The sequence below is a fragment of the Garra rufa genome, chromosome 16 (assembly GCF_049309525.1).
Source record: "Garra rufa chromosome 16, GarRuf1.0, whole genome shotgun sequence".
In the NCBI taxonomy this organism is placed as follows: Eukaryota; Metazoa; Chordata; class Actinopteri; order Cypriniformes; family Cyprinidae; genus Garra; species Garra rufa.
In genome coordinates, this window is record NC_133376.1 from 11,751,119 (window position 1) to 11,763,953 (window position 12,835).

The 12,835-nt window shown below is 37.4% G+C and overlaps 1 protein-coding gene across 6 annotated transcripts in view; it reads left to right on the top strand.

The window, feature by feature from the left end:
* The window catches only part of LOC141287966 (protocadherin alpha-C2-like), a 108,496-nt gene extending 97,997 nt beyond the window's left edge, over positions 1-10,499 (top strand). For all 6 annotated transcript variants that reach the window (XM_073820089.1, XM_073820085.1, XM_073820087.1 and 3 more), the window contains one exon: positions 10,069-10,499. In XM_073820089.1, coding sequence (XP_073676190.1) covers positions 10,069-10,364 — 296 coding nt within the window. In that variant the 3' untranslated portion in view covers positions 10,365-10,499. The remainder of the gene's footprint in view (positions 1-10,068) is intronic.
* The last annotated feature ends 2,336 nt before the right edge of the window (positions 10,500-12,835 follow it).

Consider the following 12,835-nt stretch of genomic DNA (forward strand, 5'->3'; position numbering starts at 1 on the left):
GGTCATTGTCATGCTGGAATACCAATCCACGACCCATTTTCAATGCCCTGGCTAAGGGTAGAAGGTTCTCACCCACGATTTGAGGGTACATGGCCCTGTCCATCGTCCCTTTGATGCGGGGTAGTTGGACTGGAGTGTACATGTGCTTACCTTGCGATATTTCAGTCTTTCACAATGTAGTGTGTTACTAATTGTTGACCATGGTCCCAGCTGCCTTGAGATCATTGACAAGATCATCCTGTGTAATTTTGGGTTGATTCCTCACCGTTCTCATGATCATTAAAACTCCACCAGGTGAGATCTTGCATGGAACCCCTGACCGAGGGAGATTGACAGTTATTTTGTGTTTTTCCCATTTGCGAATAATCGCACCAACTGTTGTCACTTTCTCACCAAGCTGTAGCCCATTCTAGCCTTTTGCAGGTCTACAATCTTATCCCTGACATCCTTGGACAGCTCTTTGGTCTTGGCCATGGTGGAGAGTTTGGAATCTGATTGATTGATTGCTTCTGTGAACAGGTATTTTTTTATACAGGTAACAAGCTGTGATTAGGAGCGCTCCCTTTAAGAGAGTACTCCTAATCTCAGCTAGTTACCTGTATAAAAAACACCTGAGAGCCAGAAATCTTTCTGATTGATAGGAGATAAAATACTTATTTCAATTATTAAAATGCAAATCAATTTATAACTTTTTTGAAATGCATTTTTCAGGATTTTTTTTTTTTTTTTTTTTTTTTGTTACTACGCAGACTCTCACTGTTCAAATAAACCTGCTATTAAAATTAAAGACTGATCATTTATTTGTCTTTGGGCAAACGTACAAAATCAGCAGGGGATCAAATCATTTTTCTCCTCACTGCACTGTCCACATTCATTTTATAGCTATTCTTAACTCATTTGTGTATATTTTATTTCTCCCAAAGAATTTTGTGAGAAACATCTTGATACTTAAATAAAATTGAAATCCCATATTAAGTCTTCAGATCTATGAAAGAGCAACCAATCAGCAATGCAATTTTTCCTCAGGGTGTTCTGGCATAACTATAACACTGTCTTTCACAGTTTCACTGGTATTGCCCCTCAGGACCATCTATAACTTTATCAACCCATGCCCGGATCTAGACTATCACTCTCTTCTTTTCTGTCTCACATCATTCTTTCACTTGCATGCTTCTTTCCCTGCAGTCTCCTCTGCCTTGGCCTCTTTTGCTGAGCCGAGCTGCTGCAGTCATGCAGGATATAAGGAATATGACCTACATGAGGCTTCTTTAAGAAACCTAGCTGAGTAGTTGAGGGAGCAACTCAGAAACCACATAAACCACTGCAATGCATTAGTGATACCACAATCTTTTCTTGTGTCATGAAAAGTAACAGTAAATGAAATGAATTCACAATAACAGCAACCCACTCAAAAAGTATGCTGATGTACCCAAAATTTAGATTTATCATCATTTGCTCACCCTCGTGTTGGAAAGTGGATTGTGATACAACATATAAATACACCATATGAAAGGTTTGTGTGTAGATTGAAATTTGAGATCTGCACTGGAGGGAAAATGATCTGTAGATAATGACATTAATTTGAGGTTTTATAGGAATAAAGTCCAGGTCTTCTGGTAACACATAGTGGATAAACTACTGTTATCTCACTTTCTCTATTTTTGGAGCTTGGTAGTATAAATCACTTTTGTTAGTAGAAAATAAGAACATTTAGGTCAGTTTAAATTTTAAACACAGTTAACATTTTTATTTAGATTTTATGTCTCATTTTGTTTTTTAATGGAATAAAGACATAATACAAAGTAAAACAACACAAGGGTAAAAGATGCATTTTTTTTTTTTTTTTTTTTGGGTGAACCAGCTATTGTACATATTGCACATTTTCCTACAGTCGGATCACAGTGGAATCCCCCTGGTTTTAATGTTGGATTATATGCGTTTAGCTCGCTCAGGTGGCCTATCACAGCTAAGTGATGAAGAAGAGAGTGACACCGATTTCCACAGCTCTGACCAGATCAAGCATAAATCCAGTTTATCAGCTGAAAGAGGAAATGACACAGTCAGAGGGGATGCGGAGGTTATCTGCAAAAGCAGGAAAGAGAAGCTCAGTACAAAGCAGCACCCGAGAGAGTGTGGCGAAAGCACAGAGAGATGACTCGATTAGGAGATGAATATTAATAATGGTCAGCTCAGACTATTTCAACACAAACACGCACACATTCTTCCTCACTTACTGTGGAGATCCGTTCATGGTAATTAATCCACAATATTAGATTTCATTTCTGTTTTGCCCGTCTAGTCTCTTTCTCGCACTCCGAATAATTGAAGAATCACCTGTCTTTCTGTAAAGGACAGAGTCTCAGTTATTAATCAGAGATGTCTGCACATACTCTAAAGCACCCATAAACAGATCACCACATCCATCAGGGCAAAACATATTAAGATAAAATGTTTTTAACTCAGAATCAGCAAGAACAGGCTCAGAATAACAAATTTCACCATGCTTTAGGCTTGTGTTTGTAGCCATATAATATTGATGTGTCGTATTGTAGAATATTATGTTGAGCAAATAAACATCCAGTTACACAAATGTGATGAATTTTAGAATTATATCAAAACAGACTTGCTCTTGTAGCAGCGTTCTCGTCAATACCACAATTTTGACATGCATAACATGAAGGCACCAGTAAATCTCTGTACCATTTTGTCTGGGTTTGTTTCCTGGGTCACAAGGTCATAGGTAGGAACCCAGATACAATTAATGCAGATTTAATTCCCTAATTAACTCCGTGTGAGTGTTACAGATGTCTAAGCTGAGGCCCGACTCTCCTGGATGGAATGATGGTGTGACTTCTGGAGGTGTTTGAAATAATGAAAGTAATTTAGTTTCAATAAGATGAAAGGGAGAGAAGGAGGGAGAGAGGACAAAACGGGCGCAATTACCCGGGTGATGAAAGAGCAATTTGTTCTAATTAAGTCTCTGATGATGAATGCAAAAGCAAAGACTGGAAATGAATGAAATAAGCCTCTTTAGATTTTAGCTTTCTCTCTCTGTCTCCATCCCTTTCTTTCTCCTATTCACTGTCTCGTTTGCAAATCTTTCACAAGCTGCCAAGTCTGAGATTCTGCTCGGCTTTGTAAAACATTAATTCAGCCAAAAATTTAAATTACATATGATTTAATATCCATATCTCATTGTTCCAAACTTTCTTTCTTTCATAAAACACGGAGAAGATATTTAACAAACTTTTAATTCTGGCTATTAAGTTCCTAATATAAATTCCAAGTGTATTCCATACTATTCAGAGTTGTCCAATCCTGCTTCTGAAGGGCCAACAGTGAATTTGTAGTGAAATTTCTGGAAATTTCTCAGCAATTTCCAGTGAGTCTAAATACCTTAATTAGCTGCTTCAGGTGTGTTTGCCCTAGTGAAAAATAAATATACTAAAATGTATTTGAAATGCATTTATTTCATGCTAAGTGTACTACAAATATATTTACATGCATTCATACATACTAAACAAGTATACTTACTATATAAATCTGAAAAATTGGAAAAAACGAATTTTGTGCTTAATGCACTTTAACTGTGCAGAAGTAGTGCTGAGGTCCAACTAAAGATATATTTAAGTATATTTGATTGTGCTAAACTATTGCAAGTATTGCATTTAAATGTATTGCATCAATATTATTCAAAGATCATACAGTTAACATTAATAGTGACATTAAAATACATTTTATATGTAATATTAAAGGTGCCATAGAATGGAAAACTGTATTTACCTAGGCATAGTTAGATTTCACCTACCACATAAACGGAAAGATGACTGCTCGGACAATGGCGAATGATTTACAGATCCTGAGCATCACTAACAAGCAATTAAACTTATGCGGTAAGTACTGCTGCTGCAGTATAACGTTACATAGAGCACATGCAATCACAAAAGTGAAAGTAAAATGATCGTGCATTCAAAACGGCAGTTTCAATAAACCGCATATTACATATATATTTTACTCCATGTGCCGGCTATTGAAATGAGCCGCTCTGTGAAACAGCCAATCGGAGCTGAGCTCATCATTAATATTCATGAACCTTCCAAATAAGGTAATAACAGACCATTTAATTCTAGGGAAAAATCCTTGGGTTGTAAATGGACCTGTAAAACCGTTTCTGGAGAATTTTTGCCCTTTCCTATGCCATATATCTTCTATGTAGACATCAGAGAACAATTTAAAATATTATATCAATGCATTCTATGGCACCTTTAAGAAATGTGCATTGCGCACACTTAGTACTCCAAATAAAGTTTATTTATTTCTTACTTTAATATCAGTGCATCTTGAGCAATATGTCAGTAAATATCGGAATAGATTTGAACTTATTAATACTTAGTATTAAATACATTTTTAAATATATTACTGTATTTTAAACATATTACTTTTATACTAGGGCAGTTAGGGTTGGAGCTAAACTTGCACGACAGTGACCCTACGAGAAAACAGGTTTTGACACCCCTGCTATACATAATTTCTTCTAAAGCTATGTGATATCACTATGTGGTGAAACTGACCAAAACAGAGGTTGTTCTCTGAAACCCTTTTTACTGCTGTAGTCCTTATATATAACTTGCATTCCTCATGTTAAAGCCTGTTCAAGAATGTTTATCATTCATGTGAAACAAAAACTAGTGATGTTTGGCATCAAATGTGATAAAATGCCTCTTTGTAAATGAAATTTGAAAGACACTTCAAAGCTGTAGAATGCACACAATTCATTTCAATGTAAATTATATTGAAGTGACTGAAAAATAAAGCTGAATCTTATATCTTATAAATAAATATAAAATTGTTTCAATCATTTGATGACTCAAAGTCATAAAAAATGCATATGTTTCTGTGATGTATTGATCATATAATTGTAGCTTGACAGACAGACAAAAAGCTTGGTCAGTAAAGTATGGCATTTTAATTTTTGACTGATCCAACCTTTTCAAAGAGTTGAACATGAGAAGAGCTACAGACATGAGTCAGACAACACTGTCCGTTTTGTTGTCAGCAGCAAGAAAATTGGCAGTTTAGGTGGTAATGCGAACGCTCAGTCAAGAAGTCTGATGTGGTGTAAAGCAGTGCTGGTTTGTTTTATGTTCTGCATTTTTATGAGCTTCATTTTAGCTCTGGCGTGCAAAACACTGGAGAAGCCAACGCCCCTGTCTCTCTCTCTCTCTCTGTCTTTTTGTTGTGTGTGAAACAGATGGGCGAAACTACCAAAGCGTAGATCTGCAGAATTAAAGTAATAAAAATAGGATAAAGCATTTTGTCTCTTTCATTTTCTGTCTCACTCTCATTTGGTTTTTGTGTCTGTCACATTTTCTGTCTCTTTTTTTTTTTTTTCTTTCTGAAATGCGGTAAAATTGTTTAAGAGAGAAACAGTATGACAGAAGCAGAGGGCAGGTAGACAGCCTTAGGGAAAGAGGGATAGAGAGAGTGACAATGAGGGGAAAAAAGGTGACCGAAGGGGAGAGTGAAAGAGAAAACAGAGATGCAGAGAGGAGGGGGCTGTGACTGCCTCTGTTGCTAGGGGAGAGAAGTATTTGACCATTAGAGAGAGAGAGAAAGAGAGAGAGCGTTCTGTATTAGTTTCCATCAGTGTCTCTGCCACAGCCAGATTTCACTGGTGGAGGCAGTTTCCACGGCAACCATTCATACCACGAACAGGGTGCTGGAAGAGTAGAGGGAGGGTGAGGGAGAAACAAGTGAAGGAGAAATGCAAAATGGAGAGAGAAAGAGTGGAGAGGCGTGGCTGAGAACAAAATGCCATATAAAATAAAACAAATGGATAAAACTCAGCGTGCAAGAGGAAGGAGGGAGTTAAGAGATAAGGACAGGTAAAATGGGGACGGATGAATGAGAAAATAGAAAAATATGAGAGTTTTTAATATTTTGGCAATACATTTGTCAACTTAATGAAGCTATTTGAATTGAGAGAAATTTATTTTTCTTCTACTCATGCAATTGTTGGGTTATAGCAGGTTGGGTAAAGATGGATGAATAGAGAGATAAATGGATGGGTGGATGAGTGTGACCTATCCTGATCTGCCTGTTTAAAGATCATCTCTACAGGTGGGCCAACCTGCACAGCCCGCAGGCTCTCGCTTCAGCTACAATGCCATATGGCGCACAGAAACACTTGCCCACAATGCAACACACATTCATACACACAATCAAACATAAATACTCTTACTGTACCTACAATACAACATGCATGCATTTTTGTTGACAAGAAGCTAGTTCAACATGATCAAAATTCAGTACAAAAAGAGTAAAAATAAAAACATCCGTCAGAGGTATCAAGACAAAAACTAACATACATGATAAATTATTCAAAACCCAAAAGTGTCAACCGGTCTCACTGATTTCCAGTGATTTTGTAGAAATTTTATGATTTGTTTTAGCTCTTTTAACTTTAGTCAGTCAGTGACACAGAGGATGAGCGTTGTAGGTCTAGTGGAATTTTCCAGAACACGCCAGAGGCTTTAGTCAGCTCAAGAGGGTAAACTGAGGACAATCCCTCTCTTTCTTTCTGTGTCAGTGTTTGTATACATATATATATATTTTTTTTTTGTAGGCTTTGAGGTTGAGATTTATTTATTTATGCTTTTATTTTTGCATTACTTTTGCAAAGGGATAGTTTGCCAAAAGTTCACCCAAAATGGAAATTCAGTGTTTAAATGGTCACCCTCATGTCGTTCCAAAATCGTAAGACCTTCGTTCATCTCCGGAAAACACATATTATGACATTTTTTATGAAATCCAAAGCTTTCTGACTTTGCATAGACAGCAATGGAACTACCATGTTCAAGGCCTAGAAATGTAGTAAGGACATTGTTAAAATAGTCCAAGTAACAATGCTTCAACTGTAATTTTATGAAGCTACAAGAATAGAAAGAAAAAAAACTTTATTCAGCAATTCTTTTCTTCTGTGTCACTCAGATGTTGAATAAAGTCATTATTTTTGTTTTTCTTTGCACACAAAAAGGTATTCTTGTAACTAAAATTACGGTTAAACCACTGATCAAACAGACTATTTTAATGATGTCCTTACTACCTTTCTGGGCCTTGAACGTGTCAGTTGTGTTGCTGTCTATGCAGGGCCAGAAAGCTCTCAGATTTAATTTGATCTTAATTTGTGTTTGAAGATGAACGAAGGTCTTACGGGTTTGGAACAACATGAGGGTTAGTAATTAATGACAATATTTCCATTTTTGGGTGAACTATCCCTTTAACACACACATGCACTGCTGTGTTGGCAGGAACATGAGAAAGCTTGTGGTGCCATCTGGCACATATTTTATCTGGATTACTAGAGCCTGACGTTCCAAGGTGTGCCACGCACACATAGACACACACAACAGTGTGATTATATTCATTCTGCACAGACAAAATCAGTACCACATGCACATATCTAATTAATATTGAATGCCCACACATCCTTTATTATTCACACACACACACACACACACACACACACACACACACACACACACACACATATAATGAAAGTTAATCAAATTTTCTGTTAAATATTTAATTTGAAAGCATGCAATTAACAGTAAATAACAAATTGTGAACTGTGATTGCCAAATACATAGATCTTTCAAACATGTATTAAAATCGAAATGTATATTATAGATAAAATGTTATATGTGAAATCAGCGTGTTGTTTGTACCTTACGCAGCAAGAGCATGAACACAAATCTGCTGTCATCTACTGTTACATACTCACACACACATAGTGGTTGAAAAGCAGGGTGGTCTTGTCTAAACAAACCCATTATTCCTTGGCTCTACAGTGTTGCTCAGAAATCTGCTCCTTCAGGAGTTTAGCGTTTGAGTTTGGCTCATATTTCATCCTCAGATTGCCCTTCCTCACCTCCTCTTCTGCATTATGCAAGATGGCACTCCACTTCTCCTTGAAAAAGGAAAGAGCTACAGAGATATATAGAGAGCTGATGGGATGGGGTCATCAGATTTGTTGTTTTCTTAATGATGAGACGATTCGATTTTCTCCCCATCATCTTTTTATGAGCTGGATCTTTCACTGGCCATAATAATCATGCCCTTGTCATGCAGCTTATTAAACCTGAGCCATTATCTGCCAGCCAGACGTGTGTCTGTCCAAAGACTGCATTACACGAAAGGTCAAGGCAAGATGGAGATAGGCAGAGGATGTTGTAGTCAGTGTAAATGTATTGAGAAATTACTCTGAAACTGTATTTGGCAAAGATACAAGCTACTCACAGTCGCAGCTATCCCATCAAAGTCCTGCCTACACTCTTAAAAAAATAAACGTGCTTCACGATGCCATAGAAGAACCTTTTTTGTCTAAATGGTTCCATAAAGAACATTTTTTTTTTTGTTTGTTTTTTTTTTGTGCGAAAGAAGGTTCTTCAGATTATAAAAGGTAAGAAAGAGATGGTTCTTTAAAGAACCTTTTGACTGAATGGTTCTTTGTCCTATGGTTCTATGGTTCTATGGCATCGCTTGAAGAACCCTTCAAAGCACCTTTATTTTTAAGAGTGTAGTTTTTGTACTGGTTAATTTGACAGTTTTGAAACCAGTGTAAATGAACTTAATAGCATTAATGCTTTTAATTAGTTGCTCCCTAGCACTAGAGAATTTTATGCATTATACTGTCAGTATGATAATTAAAGAAAGAGAGAAACAAAATGGGAGGGCATGGAGAGAGGAAGATTAGACGTGATGAAAGAGTATGTGCGAGAGGGAGACGAGAGAAAACAAAGCATTTGGGCGTTTAGTTGTTCTGTTACTGAGGGATTTGGAAGGGTAGTCAGTTCCCTAAGGATTTATAATGGATGCTGCCTGTTTCTCTCTCTCATTTCACACCCACAATCCTGAATACAGACCTTATTTCACTCACAGATATCGTAGTCAGAGTGATTCTGAGGTTGTAATCCATCTTAATCTTCACCACAACATAAGCTATAGACAAAAGGCAAAGTGCAAACAAAGACCTGCACACAGATATGATGCCAAAGGGTGTTGTCTGTATTAAATTTAGTGATGTTGTGGTGATGCAGTGTCATTATAAATGTGATTACTTGTTCATCAGACAGAGAGAGGTTTTCAGCAGTGCACAGGGGATGTCAAACATAGATCAGATTAGATACCTCAGTAATTTACATTTAAATACATGAGTATGTAAAATTGCATTACTTTTTTTTCCTAATATGCCGGTTTTATAAGTAAATTTCAATGAAATAAAAATGTGTGGTTGGAATGGGAGGATAAAATTTGATCTCTATATGAAAGGGTTGGAGGAGAGGGTTTGGGGAGGAACATATGTTTACAGTAAATGCTGTCAATTTCGAGTGTTATATATCACAATACAAATCAAATCTAAACTGCACTTAATTCACAAATAATTACAGTATGCCTAGATTTTTTTATCTGGTGATTGTACTAAAACTCAGATTCCTGCTCAGAATCATTCTACATCATAAAAATCACTTTCAGTGCCAGATGTATGGATATTTGAAAGACAGAAAAGATTGTTTTTAAGAGGCATTGCTTGAAGGAAAACTCACAGAGCAATGCACTCTTATCCACACACACACAAAACAGAAATGTGGAGAAAACTAGACTAGAAAGGGAGAATATGAAAGGAAGAGTGTTGGATTGATTTAGTGTGTCTATGTGAGTGCTTTAACCCAACCTGTTCATTTTCAACAAAATATAGTTAATTTTGATAATCCAGCACAGCAGTAATGCAAAGCATCTTCCTTCTCTCAGGCTTTAAATTGCTGATTCACTCTGTGCCCTCTGGGACTCTTTATTATTCAGCACAAAGAAGACAGACATAATTTGTTTATAAAGGGACAAGTGTCTTCCAACATGTTTGTTTCAGGGTCCAGGGGACCTTTATCATACCTGAAACATGGAGGGGTTCCTCCTAATGCTTTCATATCACACATTGACTGTTAAATGATTTTTGTAATTGTCACGTGATATTATTATTGATTGTAATAGACGTCTCTTTTTCTCTCATAGATAATGAGGGTGGAGAGGTCTCTCCTCCCGTAGGCGCTGGAGTGGACAGCAACAGTTGGCATTTTCGATACGGCCCCGGTCCAGGAGGCCCTCCACATCTGAAACCCGGTGAGGTTCCTCCTGAAGCCTTCATCATCCCTGGTTCTCCAGCCATTATTTCCATCAGACAAGGACAAGACGGAGACGACAAGAGCGACTTTATTACCTTTGGAAAAAAGGAGGAGAAGAAGATAAAAAAGAAAAAGAAGAAGGAGAAGAAGGATAAGCGGGAGAAAGGGAAAGATGATGATGATTAGAGAGACAGAGGAAGGAGTTCAAGAAAGAGCTGATTTTTTAAGACAGAAGTCTCAACAAAAGTCTGTAGAACAAAACCTGATCCTAATCCTAGAATCCATATTTGGGGCTCAAGCTAATGTTTTCTGTTGGATCTAATTGAAAAAGTTTGGAGTGATTTTCTGTCATATCCGATCTCTTTCAGCTTTATGCAGATAGCCTCCCCGTCCTTTTAATGAAGTAATTAATCTCGCCTTGATGAGTTATATGATTGATTAATATTCTCCCATGCCTCAGCCACTATTCCGCATTAAAATGTCCTTCAGACTCATGTTGGTACATCTGTCTTATTCACCCTCTTGGTTTTTGTTTTCCAATCTTTTTGATAGGGAGACAAAATCTGATTTGTTTCTAAGCTGTGTGCTGCTTCACATGTGCTATCATGGTAAAATGGAGAAAAAAATAAGAGGGATTCAAAATTGAGTAAAGTTAGACATTATGGAAGCAGGACACACACTGGTGTAAATACGCAGGTTGAGCACCGCTGTATGTAAAGCAGTGAAGACGCTAAATTAACGCTTTTGCTTGTTCACTTCTCCTAGTGTGGGATGGAAGAAACATCCTTTAAAAGAAGAGACATTAAAACATTTTCACTAAAAAAATCTCACATCCTGAAAAAAACTGTTTTATCAAAAAAAGACAAAAAAAAATGTACAATGAATGATGGAATGCACTTTTGTTTTGTTGCTTTAATTTTGTTACCAGCAAATGTCCTTCAAGGCATAGTATATATGTGAGCATATATACACACATACACATATATAGACACACACATTTAGTAAACAGGGTCAAAAAATCAGTGCATCTCTATAGCGACTCCCAAAACCTCTCCTGCTCTGAAATATTTCTAACCTGGTTAGCCTTTTGGTTAACCAGCAGTTGGAGAGGTTTGCTCACAAGTGACTATTTCATGAGAAATCAGCTCTTCGGGAGCCTGGAAATATGCTCTGTTGTTTATAGGGGTGGCTGAGAGAATGTTTATGCATTATGAACAGTATTACTGTTGATTCACCAAACCTTAAACACCTTTGATCCCATAAACTATCCTTTAATATCCTGTGTAGAAAAGGCGTGAGGGTTATGCCCTGATTTTGTCTGTGGCATTGCCTCATACCTGTAGTTTCCCCACTGTCCTTGACCCTGTCATCCCAAGCCTAATTTTGTGCCTGCTTTCTCAGCTCAGTATGTCATACACAAAACCTAGTCGCCTCCTTTCTGCTTGCTGTCTGGAGGGCCATTGACCCCAAGAGCAAAGAACACAACATATTAGCTAGGGGTTTTCAAATTTGAAGGGCAGGGTTTTTTTGTGCGCCGTTTTTATAAGCTTTAAGTGAACTTTATTGCTACTGTACAGAGCTTCTGTCTGTCTGTCTCTTTCTTGATCTCTCTGCTGGGTAGGCTAGCTCTAGACATTGTGGTGTACTCATGTAGTATGGAGAAATGCAGACGACGCCTGTCAAATCCCCCCCGCAGAGGACAGAAGCCCCTCCCAGAGCACTGTCATATGTAAATGATCCAGTGCTGTCCAATCAACCTCAGCTCTGTCTCTGTGTTAGACATTGTATTTTCTGCTGGTCTCTCGTCGGTTCATTCTCAGAAGGAGGAGGAAAGGGAGAAGACAGATGCGTGGCTTAGGCAAGGGGTGGAGATTAGTAGAGAAGACTTTGGGGTGAAAATAGCGGCTTGCCAGTTTGAACTGATGTTGAAGGTGAAGTGTGTAATTTCTGTGCTATTAGCAGCACCAAACAGAATTTCGCCCTGTCTGGCTTTAATAGATCCAGCTATTGGTTCAGGCTCAATCAGAGCAAGGTTTTGAAAAACACATCCAGTGTTTACATTTTAGGAAAGTATCTATTAAACCTCAAAAGAATTACACAAATCACCTGTACATTGTTATACAATCGAGTGTTACTCATTTGTGATAATTCAACCTTTTGCACCAATAACACACTACAAAGACCAGACTGTTGTCTCCACCCCATGCCTTCTAGTGTCTAATTACAGCAGCAGTGACACGTCTGTGTTCTGATGCTATTGGTTCACTTGCCTGCCTACCTTGTTGCCACACACCCAAAAACGTCTCAAACCTATGTCACAATTACTCAAACGTGACTGCTGCATGACCTTACCAGAAAGAAAACACTTACTATATAGAGATATATATGAATATAGATATAGATGGCTATGATTTTACTATTTTTGTTTATAGTTTTTATTCATTATTCACACAAGAGATTTGTGTATGTACCGTCACTGAGCCTTTTGCATACTGACACCTCTGCACCGACTTTCAGTGGATGACGTTACTAAACCTTGGTATTTGTAAATGCTTTATAGTGTGATGCCCTGAAGCTCTCATTTTTATCCTATTCTTTTCATTTTTGTTTATGAGAACAAAAAAAGAAAGACAAAAAAAAAAAAAAAAAACTTTTGT